At 38.8% G+C, this 23,409-nt stretch overlaps 1 protein-coding gene across 1 annotated transcript in view; it reads left to right on the top strand.

The window, feature by feature from the left end:
* The window catches only part of nr5a2 (nuclear receptor subfamily 5, group A, member 2), a 55,082-nt gene that overhangs the window by 27,695 nt on the left and 3,978 nt on the right, over positions 1-23,409 (top strand). The window contains exons 5-6 of the mRNA XM_081384151.1: positions 4,466-4,585; positions 8,329-8,476. Of these exons, the coding sequence (XP_081240277.1) occupies positions 4,466-4,585; positions 8,329-8,476 (268 nt within the window). The remainder of the gene's footprint in view (positions 1-4,465; positions 4,586-8,328; positions 8,477-23,409) is intronic.

Here is a 23,409-nt window from a genome sequence, read left to right as displayed (position 1 = left end):
GTATCTATGAAGCACAGCTCACACAGAAGTCAGTTTCAAACCAAGCAGCTTTCTGTTGGTCAACGTGGCGAATCCATGTGACCGACTTAGACATCCCACCCTGCAAAAACTCATTTCTGGGAGATGGCACAACAACCCATTTATACTAAGGCTAAGCCTTAGACCATTAACAACAACCTAAAACGCTTCAGAAAATAATGATCTATTTTGTTTCTTATATAAACTGCTTTAACTATGAAATACTGTAAAAATTCACCAACAGAAGGGAAACATCCAACATCAACTAATATTTGCCAGCCTGACAGAGATGAAGTGTGCGTACAAGCGTATGAACAGATGTCCACAGACGACGACTCAAAGCTCACTGCCTGACGGCACCATTGAAGTTCACTTCAAACCTCACCTGTAGTTTCCCGACTAGCCACACTGATCCACATCCAAGAGGTCAAAAGATTTCAGATGGGATTTATTTTCCTTTTACCTCCTCATCTTTTTTTTTTCTCCCATCCTCGTATTTATGCAAATGTGATTGTGGGCCGCGTACTTGCAGCCTGCCTTTAGTTGTAAATAAATCATTTGTCTCATTCTGTTCATTAATGGGCACTCAAGGAGATTCTATTAATCTGTTCATTAGGGCACTTCAAAAACAACAAAAAAATACTTATTAAAAGCAGTTCCAGCTGCGTAAGCTCGTTACTCGTGCCTTAACAATGCTTGTGGCACTCTACCAAAACCATGTGGGATAAAGAAAAAAAAGCTCATATTGGCAATTTGGACTCTATTCTATTATCACCGGTCAACCCTTTCAGGCAGTGATGAATAAATATTACTTTGGATATGCAACGAGACATATTTGCACATCATTTACATTAAAAAAAAGAAAAAAAGGCTGGAATTCTTTGCACATAATCACTTTACATTCATTTGGAAATTTCCGTAATGCCGTTGAGGGTCTAAGGATCTTCTTTAGGACCACTGCGGGGGGGGTTCAGCAATTGATCGCCACATTGATCTAGCAATGCCTGAATGACCGTAAAGGAATTAAATTGGTTTCTTGGAGGATATGAATTTTTTATCATAAGAGAAAAGTAAAAGCTCTGATTTTGAAAAATTGGAAGTGCAGCACATGAATAAACGCAATAAAAATCGGAGTTTTAGGTGTTTTAGATGAGCACACCTTTTGTATCTGGAGCATGCAAGAAGAATTTGTGAATTGTGAGATTTCAGTGTAGGTCAACAGATTTGATGTTTAATCGCTGCTTATTCAGTCAGTTGAACAAAAGCTGTCTGAGATTCCTAATTTAATGCCTCTAGACTGAAATCAATAAGTGTGTTTTTCTTTGGCTGACCTCCAGGTATTTTTCCAGCACCTTACACGACCTGCTCATCTAGATAAACATTAACAACCGATTGCAATCTTATTTTTAGCATTTCATGATTATACAGCTGAATTTACAATCTGTGAGTTTGCCGTGAGTATTGAGTTTATTCCCGGGATCCATGGTGGGGGAAAAAAATACTAATCACAAAAGCTTTACGACATTGAAGTACAGCATATTTCGCCAATGTTGCTGGTGTTTTTGGTGATATACATATTATGATTTTAAAACACAATAGGCCTCATTCATTAAACTTAAGTAAAACAAGACAAAAAAACATTGTTTCATGAATAATAAACCTAAAATGTCTTAATTGTTTGATAGATACTGTATATTTAAACAATAAAAATGCTATTTTCTTTGAAAAATGTTTGTAAAACACCTCCTTTTATAAACGGACAAATTCAATTCAGAAATAGTTTCAATAATACAAATATTAAAAGTAGTTTTACGAATAATTTACACAAAATTAAGCCCATGAATGCAAACTTTGTACGTATTTGATAGCAATTGTATATTGTAACAACAAAGGTGCTATTTTCTGTGTGAATTGCTCTAAAAAAAAAAATTCCGTAAATTGTCAAATTCGATTAGGAATCGTGTTAATAAAAAAATAACAAAAGTTATTTTACAAACCGTTTACAAATAAATTCTTTATGCTCATGTTTCATGAATGAGGTGCAATGAACGCAAATTTTTATACGTATTTGGTAGGTTTTGTATATTGTGTTACAATATTTTTACACATTTACACAGAAATTTGTTCTGCTCGTGTTTCATGAAAGAGGCCTAATAAACACAAACCTTTGTTCGTATTTAAGATGCAACTGTGTACATTTTTAGTAAAAAACGATTGTGAATTTTACCAATAAACTATAACTTTAACAATCGGTTATCGGTGCCGATTAATCGGCAAAACCGATTTACCGGTCGACCTCTATTAATTTGTTTCATTCAATTCAGCATTAGATTTAAAAAATAATAATTAAAGAAAAACTTTAACATTTGATAGCCATTGTATATTAAACCTACAAAGTCACTAGCTCCAGTGTTAAAGGACATAGCTTGCCTGTTGTAAGTGCACATCAGAGCCGAGTTACACATATCTGTGACAGTGCAAAGGGAAGCGAGTTGACATGGAAACAGCGGTGTCAGACGTACTTTAAAAGGTCAGAGATGCCTTCTCTGTCCATCTGACGTGTGTCTGGCAGTGGCCCCAGTCTGCTGTGTCTTCCCCTGCTTTGACTCGTCTCTGTTTGATGACCCAAATGCGCCAGGCAAAAGAGGCTCATGTGGCGACAAGGCCTTTGATGAGAACGCCTGTCAAAAAAAAAAAAAAAGACCAAATGACAGGTTTCTTTGTAGAACGGGCACGTTTGACTTGCTGGCAGATACATGAGATGTGTTAACAAATTCAAATGCATATATTGGCTACTTGGGCTTAAAAATCAGTCCTAGTATTTGAACCTGGAGAATTTATAGTAGAAATTAGGTCATATAGTATTGACTCTACAGTAAATCAGTTGATATAAGGGCAGTGATGCCAAATAAGAAGAGATTTTATTGCTTTTCTGAGGCTTTTGCTTTGCCAGATTTGGAAATACATTCTTTAGATTGATTTTGCAGCATTGTTATGACTATGAGAGCAGCACAAACAAGAATCACGAGCAGTCAAAACAATCCAAAACAGATATCGATGGAGTCTCCCAAAGCAGTAGAGGCATTTCATTCACGTTATCGCTTATCGCCTTGAGAAGCCGCAAGTATTATTTTCACGTCCTTAGCTGACTCGCTGTCCTCACAGGACTTCATATTTGTTAAGTTTCAATACATTTCTGTATTTTCATTTTTCATGGGTGATTTGGGAATCAAAACCGTTTCATATGTAGTTCTTCGAATGTCTGCACAGAAACATAGCAGTTTAAAGAATAGTCGGACAGGGACTCATTTTCAGTGCTTTTCCTCATTCTTGCCAACATCGGACTCAAAGAGCTCTTTTCACCTCTGTGTTTAATAATTGACCGAGGGGGCCATGAGAACCAAGCAGGGTGACAATGAATGCGTTGTTGGAGCTGTTCTCTTCCCATCCGAGAGCATCTCGACGTACGTGCTCCTAACTGTGCTACACTGAACATGCTACTTAATCATGAGGGATAAATGAAGCCGTATCGCTCGACAAACAGATTAATTAACAGAAAACTGTGACATTCGGTGAAGTTCACATGAGAATGACCTCTTGCGACCTAAAGACCAATATTGATTTCACACTGGTTGTCCGAATTACAAATGGCGAGACACAAGAGTCAAAGTTTGAAATAACACTCAAATGACAAATGGACACTTCGTCTGACTGAACAACAACGTTTGTGACTTAAAAACAATGTGAAACGGCATTTGCAACCTATAAGGTGGCATATTTCCAATATTAAATGAGAAATTTTAACAACTGAGATTATGAAAAGTTTCTTTATGACATGGTTGTTGGGGCGGAGTTAAACAATAAGATGGCTTGATGACATCAGCCGAATAGGGAAGTTGTTTCAGGACTTTTTCCCTCTCAAAAAAATGCTTTGATTAGGGTTCAGTATGTGACTGGGAGCAGGTTATAGGGTACATTTTTATTCACTAACTTTAAATATGCTAAAATATGTATTCAGATTAGGACAATTGCTACAGGACAAACACGATTTACACAAAAAGGTTTAAATCCGCCAAGTATTTAGCATTTTAAGGCCCGGTTTTACAGACAGGGACCAGGCCTTAGTTCAGTTAGGACATTTAAGTAGCTTTTATAAATGTGCATTGGACAAACAAAACAGGTGTTCATCTTGAGACAAAACAATGGCACTTTAAACATATTTTTTAAGAAATGTCAGTGCAAGTTGCATTCAGTTAAACCAGCTCAAACATGCATTTTAGTCTGAGATTATGCTTAAGCCTCATCTGTGAAATAGTTAACTTCAAATCTTTGAAGTGTGTTGAACGTACACCTACTTGAAAAGGTTGTAATTTACCCAAATTACTACTTCTAGCTGAAGGTTAAAAAGTATCTACGCATTCTTACACATTTGTTGGTCTCTCCTCAGGTTGACGACCAAATGAAGCTTCTCCAGAACTGTTGGAGTGAACTCCTCATCCTGGACCACGTTTTCCGGCAGGTGATGCACGCCAAAGAGGGCTCCATCCTCCTGGTGACGGGGCAACAGGTGAGTGTCCGCTCCAGTCTCCATTCCTCCCCGTAGATCTCATCAAGCCTTTTTGCCAGTGTGGATCAACATCCTTTAAAGTGCTATCGACTGCCCCAGCCACTCCATTAAAAATAGATTACGCTTAGATATAAACTAATGTGGCCAGAATAATCAATTGTACACTTCTTATCAAGTGCGTGGTGAACGAATAAATAAAATGGTTGGTTAAGCATGCACGAGTCATCGTGGTGAAGAAGGGATGAGAGACACAGAGAGAGACGGACGAGGAGGGAAAAGCAGCAGAAGATATGTATGATTTACCTCAGTCATCTCTGAGGAACAGCGCTGGACGGACGCCTCAGGCTCAGCTGAAGTTTTCTGCACACATGGACCTTTAATTCTGTCTCCGGCTCCAGCACATGCACACACACTTCCAGAAGATGTTTAAACTGCTTATAAATAAATATGCTTCTGTCTGCCTGTCAGTAAGGCATGAGTTTAATTTTTAATTCTATGTTTTCCCTCCTCCATCTCCTGCTCAACAAAGTGATCTCCAACTGTAGTGACAGCTCAAACACTGGGACTCGTGAACTGCAGAACTATTCCAAACCGTTTTGAAACAGAAGTGAATTGTATTGTTGGTGATTAATGATATGATAAATATGACAGGGATATGGAGAGATCATCTAAGGATAAGAGCAAAGTTCAAGAATTGATATCTGTTACTTTTCATAGCCGTGACCTAGTGCCGTGACACATGCTCTGCTCAACAATGCGAGTTCGAATCCAGCTCCTGACAAGTCAACTGTAAGAAAGAAAAAACACAAATTAGACAATTGTTAAAAAATTAGAAATTGTTTTTTTCTAGACATTAATGGGAACAGATCTCAACAATGTCTCGCATTGTGCTTGGATTGAAGATACTCAAACATTTTTAATCAAAGTCTCCCAAGACCAAACTATATGCTATCTGTATTAATTTTACAGCTCTATGCTTGTTCCAATGTCAGCAATTGTCTCATTTATTATCTCTCCCAAGGAACTCTTGGAGAAATTTATGTAAGAGCAAAACTGAAAACAGACTATTTGAGGTCATAATTTGATTCGTTCGGTTGGTGTGAAAGTGGTTTCTAGCCTCCCGAGCCATGAAAGAGCAATCTCTGAGCAATACAATCTGAGCAAGTATGTGATGTGCCACATCTGGAGATCTTTGAGAGCTCACCGTACTCGCTATCTTTGATTTGTCTGGATTGCGAGTGCTCTGCGTAGCGTCTCTCTCTGTGTTTGATTAGCGAGGTCTGACGGAGGGCTGGGGGCAGGGTGGAGGACCTTGTTTGCATATTTTGCCTAATGAACAGCTGGTGCTGAAAAAAAAAAGCCTTTGGGGAGGGAGAAGGCAAAGACTCAAACAGTTCATTACTTCCTATTATTCCAGATCAGACTACTGACAGCCCGGCCACACAACACACTCGCGCATGAACACAGGCTGGATTTATGCATAACAAACAAACGCTCCACCAGTTACGGAAGGAATATTGTAAATCAGTGAAATATAACTTCAGACGGCCTCTCAGTGTACTGGCTATTAGTAGAAATTAATTAGTAGATTCATACATTTGCATTTTTTTGGCTACTAGCTACAAGATACTCTTAAAGAAGTATATATATATAACTATATAACAAGACTGTCATCTGAACTGCCCACTGTCTGTCGTCTTGTTTGAGGGCATTTGTGTCATTGTTACTCCCTAGTGTTGATATGGCAGCAAAGCACTGTGTGGGATCAGTCCTAAAATGCTGCGACACATGACACTACATGGGCGACTTTCCAATATGTCACAGACATACATCTCCCCCTCCTCTCCTTTTTGTGCTGTATCTGTCTCTGTCTCTCGCACTGAAGGTCCCAGGCCTTCAGAAGTACCCAGATTATCATAATCATATTCATACAGTGCTCAGTATTTTCAGCCTTCACTGATATTTACAATGTCCGAATGAATTAGAGAATATTACTACAAACTGCTTGCCAAGTGTCATGTCAACCCTCATTATGGAACAAAAATGTTACACCTTGTTCAAATCACATAAATTTTACAATTTTTGTAGTTTCTCCCCCCTGAATCTTCATAGTCTGTATTTTAAAATTATTTATAACATTATTTAAATATGTAGAACTTTGTATTGCATTAATGTTTATGTTGAATATTTTCAGTTTGCACTATTATTTGTATAATTTCTTAGTGTCAATTTGTGATCCCATCCCGCTACTTTTGCTTCTATCTGGTTACTAACGCTTGGGGCACTTGGTGAAATCCCAGTTAATTGACAACTTCAGTAGCTTCATACGGGCTTTGAAGAGATTCACGAAAAACAGCCGGTGCGAAATGTGCAATTCTCCAGCCAGGACTTTAAAAAATTCCACTCATCATATTTACACAATAAATAAATTCCAAACCGCCCGCGTTTTTAATTGCAAATCCAGCTCAGAGGGAGCTCTCCTTACGCTTAGGAGGCCTGTAGTCTACCTTCTTCCAGAAACCCTGGCGCAGTCAATTATGGTAATGAATTGTCAATAAATATAAAAATTTAATATGGCCTGCTTACAGTGAGTGGCAGCTAAGGACTTGCCTCCAAGACAAATTTGCTGCTGCTGCAGATATTAAGTGCACCTGAAAGGGGAGGAGAGGGCCACAGGGGTCCCGCGCAGGGTTCGGCCCGGTAGCCTGAGGGACCTCCAGGGGCCCCCCGCTCACTCACGCCTCGCCAACCCCCACCGCCCTCGTCTGGTGCGGGACGCTGAGGTCCGAGGGGTCTGGGCACCAGGGATGGAGAAACGTGCAGCTCTTCCCCGTTCGGTTTGATGCTGATTATCATTCAGACCTCGGCCCAGCACACTGTCCCTGCTGTGTGGAGAGGAGCCTGGGAAGGAAAGAAAGGGAGAGAGGCTTAAGAAACGTAGAGCTGCCAGAGCTGGTTACTTGCTTACCTCAGCCGGCGCTGAAAAACTTGCAAGGTGGTGCCAAGTGCCGTCTGGCTCCAGTTTGATTGAACTTTTAAACTAAAAAATAGAATTTTTGATGAACAAGGAACGAGGCTGAAACTCTTATGTGAGTGTCCAAACAAATATGAGCACAACTTCTCAAAAATAAACTTAGGAATTGATAGCATTTCCATTTATGATCCATTTCCCTAAAGTTTTAAATAAGTGATTCAATAATTACCTCAAATTGGCTCAGCAAATGGCGTGCTCTTGGGGCAAGGCTGTCTGTTTGTCCAAACAATGGTAGACGGGAAGGGTGTTCTAAAAACCTGTTGGAAAACAATCTTTCTTTTAATGTCACAGACCGTGATGACGCATTTCGACTGTACGTTCCTAACTTCGCATTAAATGACAGAAAACAGTGTTTCTAATATAACAGGGAATAAAGGAAAATTTGACATCTTTCTCACTTCTGACAACCGTAATCAATCTTTCGATTTTTTTTTTCTTTATTTGGATAGTCATAGAAACAGTACCGTGACGTGGAACGCAAAAATCCTATTTGTTTTGGTTTCCATTCACCACTATCTAAGTTCACCCGACTTTCGCTTCTGAGAACACTGGTAATGTGAAAAGGGTCCATCTTCAAATTATTATTTGCAATTATATTCATTGTAGTGTCTGTACCTGAGATGTTTTAAACCTTCAGAGATCTGCCATGTTGCTTGTGGTCAAACCTCTATTGTTTGTGTGTGTGAACACTGTTGCCCCTTCTCTTTAGGTGGATTACGCCCTAATTGCCTCCCAAGCCGGTGCCACACTCAACAACCTCCTGAGTCACGCGCAGGAGATGGTGAGCAAACTGCGATCCCTCCAGCTGGACCAGAGGGAGTTCGTCTGCCTCAAGTTCCTGGTGCTGTTCAGCTTGGGTGAGTACAGAGAATGGGATGGAGGGGTGGAGAGAAGCGGGCTATGGCCTCTGTGCATTCTCCAAATCTCACTTGCTTGCTTGCTTCCAAGGTTCTTGAGGGACCTTGAGATAAGCCACAAGACCGCTTCCTCTTGTATTATAAGACCATCATTATGAATGCCACCATCTCATACCCTATCCAGCTGACTTTGCCTTACCATTGATGCCTGACTAGTCAGGTCTGTCTAAAACTGTTATTCTCTGAAAATCGTGTAGCTCAGAAATCTTATTCGCTCATCAATACATTACATCGCTCTTTATCTAATAAGTCACTAGTTTACTTTCATCTAAGTTGCAGATTTAATTTATGCAAAAAAAAGTTGTTTATAGCTAAAACGCTCTACAAATAAAGCCTTGTTTCAATGCATTCAAAAGAAAACATCTACATTTTAATGAAAAATCGGCCCAAAATAGAAATGGAAATCAAAGGTACTTAAATTGAATAAATTGTGGTTTAGAGGGCAAAAAAAAAAAAAAAAAAAAAAAATCGAACTTTTTGGAATTTCCAATTTTTTTTATTATTTTTTTTTAGATTTTTTATAGTGAATGTATTTGTACAGTGTGTTTCCAGCATACTTTGTGAATACATTTTTTATGTGCATTTTGGAAATTTGATTTGAATCATGATGTTTCCATCCAGAAATTTGTATGTAATATCCTAAAACTTGCATAAAATATGTAAATAAAAACCTGGCTAATGACAATAAATTATGTTTGATGTTAGTGGTCTTAACCTGCCATATTTGAATGATGACATAATTTTCATTTTTAGGTGAATTAATTCTTATTCTTAATTATTAAATAAAATAAATGTAAATAAATATCTGATTTAAATGAAAATCAGTTAATATATTAAAATAGATACCATTAGCTTACTGCACTTACTATAAGTGCTACACGAATTCTAGTTAAACTTATAATTTGGAAACTTACAAAACCAAGGCCGCTTTATTGGAGTTAAGAAAATCAGGAGGTCATTTGCTCCAAAGTTGTGCATGCTGAGTGCATCCAGTTTTGCTTTTAAAACTGTCAGTAACCTTCAAAGCTTCGCTTCTGTTAGCCTGCTAGCTTTACATTGAAGCGATCAGAGGTTCCACGGCTTACAGGTCAAGGCAACTCTTGCCGCCAATTCACAAAAGACACAGGTCCACACCATGAAAGACCAACATGAAAAAACCAACCAAAGACCAACGTGTCTGTTTGGCCCCAAAAGAACATGGAATATTAATACATCCGCTTCGACATCATCATATCAGTCGCGATTGTACCATCCTGTGGTTCCAGAAAAGAGAATACGATGAGCAGAGGGCGTGTGTACTTTGAACTCTAGCTGCTCCGTTTGCTGAATCCCTGAACTACCTGAAACCATGAAGCCAGGCGTAAGCATCCACGCCAGCTCCCCAGCCACACCTAGAGAAGATTCCTCGCATCTCACCCAGACCAAAGAGCAGCACTGAGAACACATGAAACTCCAGGCCTCTCAGCCTTGCTGTGTTGATCAGGTTAGCGTAGCTGAGGTTTTGTGGTTGTGGTTTGGGGGGAATCTGGAGTGTTGGTGTAAATAATTTGGCGGAAACATCATCCATAATAAAACTCTCACCTGAGGGGAGTGTATCGCCCCAGGCACTGCCCCGTGCTAGCAGCTAGCCCCACCCATGCTGTGTGCCAGCCCCTGAGAGACTAAAAGACTAAGAGACTAAGCCTAGAGATCAAAGATGGCTCCGATTAATAGTATCCTGTGGGTGAGGGGTGGTGCGGTGGGGGGCTCTATGTACAGACAAGTGCATGGATGAGAAAAACACTTTGCCAGTTGCTATTGAGAAGCCAGTCAGAGGTTAATTAAATGAAGCATGAAAATCCCATGGTGCCTTATGAAAACTACTGGAATTATGGGAACTTATCTTCTCTCCGTCTCAGCCCACTGCTCACTCTTCAACACTTTACAAGCAGAGAACATGTTTCCACTGAGGAAAATGTGGATTTTTGCACCATATCTAGTAAACGTACATCATCAAGGTGTCAAACACATTCCTCCAATGTTTCTACATCGTTCCTTGTTAAACATACACTGTAAAAAGTTATATGATCAATAAGTTGACAACATTTGTTTTTACATTGCTTTAAATCCTTAAAATAAGTTAAGCAATTTTCAACTTTAGCAAAATTCAACTAAATTTTTAAGCCAGTTGAATGTAATTTAAGTTCAAATGACTTAAACATCCAAGTTGATTGTACTTAAAAATTTAAGGCAGCAACATTTCTTACAGTGTATAGTCCGTACATTCTGTTGGCACCAACTTGAGCCCGTTGTGAAATCTGTGTGGGGGAGATATTTTGCCCTCGTGCAAAATTTCCAATTGCATGGAAATAAATACATGTAAAAAATCATACATTTAAAATGAGAAATGTTATATTTAAATTCATTCAAAATATATTTGTATAAACTTTTGTGTTTAGGCCAGTGTGGCAGCTCTTGCAGTGATACTACAATTTCATCCTTTATGAAGCTTGTTTTAAAAAAAATAATATAAAGCTTAAAACAGAATCAGTTATCTGGTAAATGTGCTGTTAGCCCAAGGCCACACACACAAGGTCAGCAATTGGAGTCCTTCTGGCCTCCGTGACATCAAAACATCAAATCCACTGGATCAGCCCTCTTACACTCGTTAAACGTAGTCTCTCTGTATTGCATTTACAAATGAACCCTGTTAACGGAAATCAAAATCGCATTTACTCACGCCGTTCCACTCCCCACTGCTCTAAGTTAGTGTCTGTTCACACTCAGCATGGCCAAACCATCGCAATTTGTCACTGTCGGGACAGCCCAGGGGGCTCTTTGTAAAGCTAAGTGTCAATAAAGAGGAGGTGAGACATGAGTTGACCCGGGAGCAGTCACTTGTCTCCTCGATTTCGCCGGCTCGTCGAGAGGACCGATTGCAGTCAGCCGATCACTTCTCACGCTTTTCCGGCAGACGAAGCGTCTCTATCTTTCCCGCTGTCAGTCTCCATGTGTTGAATAGGTGCTTGGGCTCTAGCAGGAGCTGAAGGCTTTATCAATGGTTAAATAATTACGACCAAGACATTGATTTCCTCAATAGCAGGAAAGGCGCTGAAGGGTGAAAGATGTTCTTGTGGAGTTTAAGGGGGGTAGAGACGATCGTAGAGGCCACTTCTGAGTCGAATGCCAACATTTCAGTTGGAGACACATCTACGATTGTTTCGCCCACAATAAACCCCAAAGAAACATCTTGCTAACATTTTACTAGCTATCTTTAAATGCCATATAGTGGTAGTTACTGAAAAATAATGAGACATAACGTCAACTCAAGCACCAACCAGCATTGTAGGAACAATTTTAGGTCAAATGGTGGAACTCATGAATAGACGGTTCCCCGAAATTATTATTTTTTTTAATCATATTCATCCTCATGCTTTTTTTTTTGTCCATACAGTCAAGTGGGGTTCAATGTTGTCGATTTGGACCCCATTGAGTTTCATGGTAAGGATAATAACTGTTGAGATATTCTTGAAAAGAATATTCTTGAAGGTTTGGAATGACATGATGATGATTTTGGGGTGAACTATCCCTTAAAGACGTTGGGCATTGAACAGTGTTAATCTTTACACAGTTATTTTGCAGATTTCACTAGTGGCTCAATGGATCACAAAACTCACAATTTGGGTCATATTAGGGTTTTTGAGTCACAGATCAGCAAGAAAAATAATATAAAGATAAATACAAGATAGCAAAGTCACAAATAAAGGAAGGTTTAAAGCAGCACTATGCAGCTTTTTTAGCTTAATTTGAACAGCTTCGGAGTCATTGGAATTGTTATATGACATTTTTCGGGTTGAATGGTGGTCGTCTCGCACCCCCTGAGCGCCAGTGAGCCGAAAAACCACCCTTGCAACTTTGGGACGGCGGGCCTCAGCGTCAGGAAGTATCGCGTGATATCAGGTCTCGCGATGTAACAAATTGCTTTACGGCACTGCACACATACACTATCTAAACATTTATTTGCTAGCCTTCTGTGTATCATACATACCTCAGTGGACATGGCTCCGTGCGTTCACCGGGTTCTTTGAAAACAAATGCACTTGACCAGCGGGAGAATGTGGGCGGGGGAGAGTCGCCAACGAGTTTTGACGACAGTGTTGTCATATATCAATTCCGAAGCTGTAGGGGGAGCTCTATAGAGAAACCCGCGAGCAAAAAGCGAGAAAACAGCGAAGAAATCGGCAAAGCTTTATAGCGCTGCTTTAACTGTAGTATTCGGGTACAGAAATGTAATAATTAGGTCTAAATGTAAAATAGCACTATAGTGTTCATTGTAGAAATTAAATATCGATAATATTTGTTCTTTTGTAAGCTGTGTTTTGTTGTTTGATTAACATTAATGACGGACAGCAGCAGATATTTATAGGCTGCTGTCACTTTAAGACCTAACGCAGGTATTCAATATAATGATACACATCCGATTTCTTTCTCAGCTGTTTACGTTCACTTAAGATATAACTGACTGTGTTTACGAGGGTACATGCCTAGATGGGAATTTTGACATTATTTTGTGTGTTTGTGTCCTTTCAAGTGCAAGGAGATGCGAAAGAGGAATCAATTCGTTATTCGCACGCTGTCTGAAACGCCCCGAGATTTCACAATGAGTTCTTTCCGCGAACGTTGACCGACAGAAAACGGCTCGGTCTGAAATTGACTTCTGTGTGAACGGTGCTTTGTGCATTGCAACACTATTGACAACTGACTTTTTTTTATCATGAAATTTCGCGAATGTGATTGCGCCTTAAAATGGCATCTGATTTTAGAAATTAATTTTCAAAACCGTTAAATAATAAACTAATTTAACCAAAATATGCAAACTTGTCGTATTTACATCAACAGTATTTTTAAATTAAAATGATTGACATTTTTTGTCTCGTCTTCGAATCTCCTCGTCAAAATGTGTTATCTACCCTGTTATCCACCCATGGCAACAACACTTGACTACGAGATGGGATGCATCTCAAGTCCCTGAGGCTTGGCTCTGGGGGTCTCGTCCAAACACCTCTGAACAACACACCATATAGTCACGGCACGCAGCTCTTTCCCCTTTACTCTTGCTTTAAAGCAGCAAAAAAGGCTGTTCCCACATAGGTAAGCTCTAATTAAGCCAGCCCGTCTTGTTTCCTTGATCTGAATCGATACGTCTACCCTTGTGCAAAGAGAGGGGAGATCAGTAATGCATGCACAAAGACTCATAACAGGTGCAAATATTAATTTCCTGAAACAGACCAAATAATTTGGAAGTCGGTTGGGATTGATTAACATTCGAGGGCTGGTACGGTTCAATATTTACGCCTTGGAGACCCCTGGCCGGGGCCAAATAATGGTGCATAAAACTGCAGCTATGTCTTAATTAAATGCAAGATAATAGGGGCAGGTTTTTCTTGTGAGCCAAGCAGTTTGGCACTGACGGGCTGTAAGTCATGTGGAAGATGTGAGGCCCGGGTCTAATCAATACACATATAAAGCAAGTGCATGTGTGCGCGGACGCCCTTTGAAAACACATTGATGTGGCCATGCACATGTAGAATGTGTATGAAGACATTTATTTTCAGTGATTTGTGACAATGTGCGGCAGCCCTTCCCCGATCTGACCGCTCACTTAACGTGTTCGCTTGCTGTTGTCACCAAACACGCTCATTTAGATTTCGCTCAAAGGTGAAAAACCTTCCTGATATTTTACAAATCTTGAGGAGAGGAGGAAGTAGCCCATGCAATGACCCTAATATTTAAGGGGTATTTCTTTTGCCCACTGTCCTTTCATTCCACGTGACAGAAATCAAAAGCCTCACTTCTGCCGCTTTGGCAAGAGGCAGTCAATGAAACGGCACCCTCATTAGGAGCCTTAAGAGGCTTTCAGACTTTATCAGGCTTTAAAAGCCGCTGATATCTGTCGACACGGTGCAACACAGTGGGCTCTTGCTTTTAAAGGATGGCACTTTACCTTTAGCCTCAATGGCTTTTGTCACGCATTCAGTCAGTTCGACGAATTCCTGCCATTCCGCTCTGATTTCGACACTTTGCTTGTGTGTCACGGCTGCAATTAGCTTTTATCTCTTTGCTTTTTGTTCTTTATCTGTTACTACACATTACTTTATGATTATCTTTAAATTGCAAACAACTTTATGTGTGATTGCCGATCGTTAGCTATTAGCGTCGTTATCTGAATGTCTACAAACGCTTCAGATAAGTAACGTCGCCAAGTGTTACGTAGGGGTTGGAATCTACATCTATGGATTTACTCTTGATAAAGTCAAGATGAATTTTTTTTGGGTGTATTACTCCTGACAGATAGAAGTTTCCCATTGTGATTTTATCGTTATATTTGAAGCTCAAATCTATAATCAGATTTAAGCCCAGACTTTTTAATTTCAGTTTCTGTTGAATGGATTTAAGTATGGTCAAATGTGGTGAATGGTATTAAGAGAGTACTACACTATACAACAGCATTTTAAAGTCATGTAAAAAAAAAAAGAGGAAAATTTGAGAAAATAGGCCTTTACGAGAATAAAGTCATTCATTAATAACATTCAAAGTAATATTAAGAGTATAAATTCAAAATTCTGAGAAGTAATCCATGTTTTATTTAAAAACAAATTAAAACAAACATAATTATTTTAGCGTGGCAGTAAAATGTCACCATTACACTGGTATAGGTCAGTTATTTAAAATCCTGTTTTTATTAATATTTTGAAATCTATATATTTTTAAGTCTCAGTAATTTTGTGCTTTTGTTGTTGTATTAGTTTTGTTTAATATTTTGACGGCTTTATAGTAATTATAGTACTTCATCTTCAACTTCTTTTAATTTGCCTTAATTTTAGTTTATGTTTTTCATGTAATATTTATAATAGCAACACTGGTATATGCAACTGAAAGCATAATCATATCACCCAAAATATTAGCTGGAAAGGTAGTCCCAAATCATTCCAAGTCACACACGCTCCAGTTTACCAGCAAAACTTCACCGAATCAGAATACAATTGCATCTGGCACTAAAAAACCCGTCTCAGGTGAAAAGCGTATCCGTGAATTGTTTGTAAAAGTTTTCCCCACTTTCAGAAAGAGCAGGCCAGCTGGATTTTCCTCCGACAAAAGGCCTGGATGAAGTGATTGAGAATACACTGAGCTATAGGTACTTGTTTTCCTTCTCCGTCTCACAACTCTTGCCTCTGTCCCGTCGGATTCCTCTCTTCCTCTGCCTCTGCCAGAGCCTTATTACAAGCTGTCAGTTTATTATAAAACATTAGGAAAGCAGAGGGACACTTGCTGTAACTGTCTTATCGATCTGGGGGATAGATTCTGTGATTTAACACCCAAGCCTCCCATATTTCCACATTTTCAGCCTCCTATTAAACCCTGTGCTTTCCTTTAGCTATTGATGTATCAACATTAACTGTTACAAGCAACAACAGAAAATCAATGAGCAACTTTTATTACTGGCTGCATAACACGCTAGCTGGCTCACGCTCCAGTACTTAGCAGGCAGGCCAGACCCGAAACATGCCCCACTCATGTCAGGTGTTTCCTAAGTGATATCTGCACTGGAAATATCAATCATATGAACTCCGGCTGTTCCTGCAGATATTTGCCCCAGAACAGAGCACTTGGGTGCTATTTTTATGATACCTGGCCTGCGTTGCTACAAGATTCACAGCTAACAACAACTATCAATATCCGTAATGTGCCGGAATTTTGCATTCGATTTCATAGCTCGCACTTTTAGCGATCACTCGCAGCTTTAACTAGCAATACACAAATTCATTTCAAAGTATAATGAGCTAGCGTGCTATAAAATAATAATAGCTCGCCGTTTCTGTCTATCACATGAATCGAAAGGGATGCATTTGAAAAGGAACGCCGTGGCAAAAACAGATCACCCTTAAAGATTTATGAGACCTGCGGTCCTGCTGGGACAAACATATACAGGCTTTGTTTTTCCGATCAATGGGCTGAAGTTCATTATTCACCCTCACCGGTGCCGTGCTTTGCGTTTTTGTGCATTGTAAAGGGGCCCTGTTGTTGTTGCCTGTGCATATCTGAGTTTTTTTTTCTTTCTTGCGTGACTTGAGGTCTCTCTAGCTTACTAGCTCATCTACGGCTGCTAATATTGCACCGCGGGTGCATAGCTTCCTTATTCCATGCCAATTAAAGCCTGCGATTTCTCAGGGTACTCCACGAGATCCTCACAGGTCTGCCCGCGAGCCCGGGACCTTCTCTGCTGAGCCAATCTGGCCGAGGAGGCGCGAGCCGGCGCTGCTGTGGTAGGATGTGTCTATTGATCAGGGAGCTGCCAGGTCTTATTTAAACATTGCACACAAACACAGATAAGGGCGTTACACAATCTCCAACATACACTCCCCCTCTCCCCGGCCTGTCATCTCTCAATCGATTTCATAGAAAGAGTTCTGTGCCGCGGACATCTATAAAAGTGACCCGGTCACAGCAGAAGGTAAACACAGGCCCTTCTCTCAGCCCCCATGAGCCCTTGGGGCAAACATACACTACACAGCTGAGCAGACATGCCCCTTGAAAATAGTACTGTCTGAATAGTTTGTCAGCTGTTTGTGTGATTTGTTATATATATACACACACACACACACACACACAGGGCTTGACATAGGGATGTACCGGTATTAAAATTTCATATCACGATTATAGTGACCCAAATTATCACAATATTATCACGGTTTTGTTAAAATGAGATGAAAATGTTCAAAAAGAACTGATACGCACACTGAAACCATTTCAACAATTTTTATATTTGGAAATCAACAAACAACAAATAAAATTTAAAACTTGTTGAAATGGTTTCAGTGTACGTATCATTTCTTTTTGAACATTTTCATCTCTTTTTTTTAAGCATACACGTTAAATTATATGACCGTCGTCAATGGCAACGCATTATTACAGCGCACATCTCTTGTATCACTGCAGACACACTCTCTCGTATCATTAAAATGCTATTATGAATGAGGTTAGTGGATAATTCAGCAGCAAATGCTATTATATTGAGAAAAATAACATTTAGTTTGGAACAAATAAAAGATAAAATGTTCCGCATTGCTCTTTGTATTGTTATAAAATACATTGATGAAAAACAAATAAATGTATTTACATGCTATTAAATGAAAAGACATTTATTTTAAATGTATTGCGCAGCTTTTTCATGAGGCAAAAACATTTGATAGATAGGACAGAATAAATACCATTAATAATCTTAATCTTTCATTGGGCAAAAGTATTATAGGCCTAATATGAAAGGCTTCAATGTAGATCGGCAGAGCGGCTTATGCACATCCCGTGCACAGAATGATGCGCTTGAAGCAACATGGAGTCATTGAAAAGTACAGAAAACAAGGGGAAGAGATATTGATGCTTACAGTTGTAAATTTCAGTTACTGTGCGCGTGAAGAACAATTCATAGTGCTCTCTACTCCAGTTTGATCTAACAGACACCGGAGAGAAAGACTCATGATTTAGAAACAAAAATAAACTGGGACATTTTGACATTATTTTGTGTGTATTTCTCTGTTTAAGCGCAATAAGCAGCGAAAAATAACTAAATTTAGTACTGAGAGTCGGCTTTATGTGCGCGCACTTTGGGTTTGAGCACAAAATCTGTGGGAATGAGTAAAATATAAAAAAAAAATAACTTTCCACGCCGAAATTCAAGCCCTGTAACAGCAACAATATTCATCAGGAGCAAAAGGAATGAGTGAGTGAATGGAGGCAGGTTTGTGTGTCAACTTGCTGTCAGAGAGAGCTGTCATGAGAGAGCGAGAAAGCTCAGATGGTATTGTGTTTCTATTTTTTGGGAAATTAGTATTGGAAGCGTTTTAGATATTTCAGTATCGATATATATAGTGTCAACTGCATGAAATTACAAAAAGGCAAAAAAGCAAAACGTATATGCATAATATAAAAAAGCACAAAAGATTTAATAATTTAGAACGATAATAATAATGACTGGCTGTAGATTAATTTTTATATTTTTTTTATATTTTTGCTGTACCTTGTTTTTGATGTTGAAATTTTGCCTGGAACAATGGTCAATTGTACTGTTTAGTGTTATTAAGAAAATTATATTTTTTTGTTGCAGAATGCCACAATTGGCCAATCAGAGCTGCATAATTAGAATTGTAACGTATTATAATACATAAAAACTGTGATCACAATAATTCTTCAAATAAGTAAACCAAGTCTTACATATACATTTATATTAACATTAAAAGTGATCTAGATTTAAAATTGATCTCGCAGACACAACTTTAAAAGTTGTGACTCAACAGATAAAATATATACTGAAATCAAACATCTGTCAAAAGCAGTATCACAAAGACATTCATGTGTCCAGTGATGATTCGTGGCGCACGAGAGAGCAGCTAAGCCCTAAAAACCGTCCCCTGTAACCGGAGAGCGCTATTAAACGTGACGTCACAAATGAGCCTGACAGGTGCTGCAACCATGTCTCTTGTTCTCCTTTTCATCCACCTCTCCTTCCTCCCCTCATCATTGTATTTAAAGCAACAAAGCTGTGGAATGCCTGCACCGCCTTCTGATTGGGAAAAAAATGCCCCATCATCAGTCTTCCTGTAACATAAACCTGCGCGGATGGCATGAGGCTGGACGGGTGTCACACTTCAGGGACAAATATAGAAATGAGAATTTATCTAAACATTGTCTCACTTGGGGGAGAATGGCAGGAGAGACGTGAGGTCACTAAGAGACACAGGCAATGGCCGTGTGTTGTCTGTCAACAGTGGGAATGCTGGGAAGTATGGGCGAGTGGGGTGTTGTCTATTCCTGGTGTTTCCATGCTTGGAGACTGTCTTGTTCTCGAACTATTATGTTTCTGGAGGGTTCCATTTTAATGACTGTATAGACGATGTGACTGAGGAGAGGAAATGATGGAAAGGAGGAGAAGCTTAAAGGAACACTCCACCGTTTTTTGAAATAGGGCTTATTCACCTTCTTTCCTACATTTAGATAGGTGGGCAAATGCATTTTTGTCTCAGTGCATGCATTGTTTTAGTTTGACAGGGTCGGCGCTAGCTTAGCTTAGCATAATGAATGGAATCCTTTGTTTCCAGCTAGCATGTCCTGAGTAAAAGTAATGGCCTGCGTATTCACAACGAGTACAAATAGGGATGCAGATTAACACTAGGCGATTTCCTAGGCAGATATTGACTTATATATTAAGGACTATATTAGGGGGAAGCACAGGCGAAGCACTGCTACTTGGGCGTGATATCTCTGCGCCCAAGTAGCAGTGCTTCGCCTGTGCTTCCCCCTAATATAGTCCCAAGTCAATATCTGCCTAGGAAATTGCCTAGTGTTAATCTGCATCGCTATTTGTACCCGTTGTGAATACACAGGCCACAAGAAGTAATTAAGTGGGTTTTTTTTTTTATATTACTTTTACTCAGGACATGCTAGCTGGCAACAAAGGATTCCATTCATTATGCTAAGCTAAGCTAGCGCCGACCCTGTCAAATTAAAACAATGCATGCACTGAGACAAAAATGCATTTGCCCACCTATCTAAATGTAGGAAAGAAGGTGAATAAGCCCTATTTCAAAAAACGGTGGAGTGTTCCTTTAACATGTTAGAGCATGTAGGGGGTGATGGCATTACCTTTAAATGTTAACACCATTCATGTAGATGTTCTATTATTCAGATTCAGCTTGCCCAGCGAGATTGTCTTTAAATTGTTCCTCTGCCATGACAGTAACTGACCTGAAAGAGAAAAGAAACGTTAGAAGTTTATGCTAATACTCGCTATAGCACCCCTTAAGGCATTGCTGAGAATGCAACACATACGCACATTTCGAAATGCGACAACAGCGTGGTTAGCTAATGCGTATATGTGTAATGCAAATATATTCAAAACATATATGTGGCATATATATCTACATATATTTGTCCAGAGAATATATTAAGTGATTTATATATATTATATACAGTGTAATATGATTGAGAGCTTGATCTTAGGAATTTAATCTCTGAGCACATCACATCTCATGATGATATTTTATTAGTTTTATCCAGCTTGCCAGTAGTTAAGTTAAAGCTCCACAAATTAGCTTAGCTTTGACAGGAAGCTTACAAACACGTCATGTAACGTTACCCTCAAGGTAAAGACTGCAGCTTCTAAGCAGAATTAATTAATCCAGAATTTACACTTAAAATATAGAAGCAGATTTAGTATGCGAGTGAGAGTGAGTGTGTGTGTGTGTGAGAGAGAGAGAGAGAGAGAGAGAGAGAGAGAGAGAGAGAGAGAGAGAGAGAGAGAGAGAGAGAGAGAGAGAGAGAGAGAGAGAGAGAGAGAGAGAGAGAGAGAGAGAGAGAGAGAGAGAGAGAGAGAGAGAGAGAGACAAAAACGGAGAAAAAAAAGTTACAAATTCTCACGTCACAGTTTGGGTCAACACATAGAGTATTGCATGACTAACACTGTAATGATCAAACATGAATATAAAAAAAATTAAACTTATAAATTAAAGGAGGAAAGAAACATGCTATGGGTTAACTGTCCTTCACTCAGGAAATATACATCCCCAGGCACTGTGTTGAATTATTAATTCAAATTTGTAAAAAAAGAAAAAGGGGTGGGGTAGAGGAGGGAAACGAGAGATATTGATGGAGTCTTGGCTTTAATGACCTCATTAGGTGTGTGGTTTCCACTATGGGCAGAATCTGGTCTGCAGGTAGAGTTTTGGGGGGGATACTTGACCCCTGAATGATTTTCTGTCATTTTATTATAAACAAGAAGAGCTTGACGCACCTCCCCAGTTCTGCGCATGTAATCACGAACTGGCACGAAAATGTGTTGAATACAAATATAGAGATGCTCAGAGGCCATCGTGCGCTAAGATAAAGACGGACACACGAAGGAGTCGACAGAGTCTCAGAAGAGCCTGTTTGGCTTGATAGATAGATTGATAGATTGAGACAGATACAGATAGATAGATAGATAGATAGATAGATAGATAGATAGATAGATAGATAGATAGATAGATAGATAGATAGATAGATAGATAGATAGATAGATAGATAGATAGATAGATAGATAGATAGATAGATAGATAGATAGATAGATAGATGATTGATAGATTGATTGATTGATTGATTGATTGATAGATAGATAGATTGAGACAGACAGACAGATAGATAGACAGACAGACAGATACAGACAGACAGATAGATAGATAGATTGATAAACGTATAGACAGACAGACAGATAGATAGATAGATAGATAGATAGATAGATAGATAGATAGATAGATAGATAGATAGATAGATAGATAGATAGATAGATAGATAGATAGATAGATAGATAGATATAGATATAGACAGACAGACAGACAGACAGACAAAGATAGATAGATAGATAGATAGATAGATAGATAGATAGATAGATAGATAGATAGATAGATAGATAGATAGATAGATAGATAGATAGATAGATAGATAGATAGATAGATAAACGTATAGACAGACAGACAGATAGATAGATAGATAGATAGATAGATAGATAGATAGATAGATAGATAGATAGATAGATAGATAGATAGATAGATAGATAGATAGATAGATAGATAGATAGATATAGATATAGACAGACAGACAGACAGACAGACAAAGATAGATAGATAGATAGATAGATAGATAGATAGATAGATAGATAGATAGATAGATAGATAGATAGATAGATAGATAGATAGATAGATAGATAGATAGATAGATAGATAGATAGATAGATAGATAAACGTATAGACAGACAGACAGATAGATAGATAGATAGATAGATAGATAGATAGATAGATAGATAGATAGATAGATAGATAGATAGATAGATAGATAGATAGATAGATAGATAGATAGATAGATAGATAGATAAACGTATAGACAGACAGATAGATAGATAGATAAATAGATAGATAGATAGATAGACAGACAGACAGACAGACAGACAGACAGATAGATAGATAGATAGATAGATAGATAGATAGATAGATAGATAGATAGATAGATAGATAGATAGATAGATAGATAGATAGACAGACAAACGTCAAGTCAAGTCAAGTCATCTTCATTTATATAGCGCTTTTAACAATGTAGATTGTTTCAAAGCAGCTTTACAGAGATAAACGTATAATTTAAGGTAACAGAGATTGTTTTGGCTTTATAGCGGTTCTTTAATAAAGTTATTTTCCAGCTAAAGTTAGTTTTGATTGATTCGCTTCCGTCGCAACGATCATTTGTTATTAAATTTGGGGCCGCTAAGACGACACCATTCTCTCTACATACCTTTAAACGCGAACCTGTGAGAAACGCTGATGGCGTTCACATGCGCATTAAGAATTGGTTCCATAGTTATGTGCGTTTGAATATATGTGCGCAGGTTTGGAATTCCCTACAAACCAAGCCTAAACAAAGTACTGGCGTTTCCTTGTCATTTTTGATACAGAATTGTATTTTATTTTATCTATTCGGGGTAGATACGCAAATTGAGTTTCCTGACAACGCTGTATCTTAAACGTATAGACAGACAGACAGACAGACAGACAGGCAGACAGACAGATAGATAGATAGATAGATAGATAGATAGATAGATAGATAGATAGATAGATAGATAGATAGATAGATAGATAGATAGATAGATAGATAGATAGATAGAGTAGACACAGCAAACTGTTGATGAACCCGTTTCAGTTATATTACCTTCCAAACGCAGAGAGTTTTATCATGATCATTATCGTTGGTTCAGCCCACACCCTGAACCTGCTAGCTGACAGTGATTGTGCCAAAAGATAAGCAGATGTAAATATATT

The sequence above is a fragment of the Scardinius erythrophthalmus genome (assembly GCF_964197995.2).
Source record: "Scardinius erythrophthalmus genome assembly, chromosome: 14".
Classification (NCBI taxonomy): domain Eukaryota; kingdom Metazoa; phylum Chordata; class Actinopteri; order Cypriniformes; family Leuciscidae; genus Scardinius; species Scardinius erythrophthalmus.
Note: the sequence above shows the minus strand (reverse complement) of the source record. Positions and strands in the feature narration are given on the sequence as shown.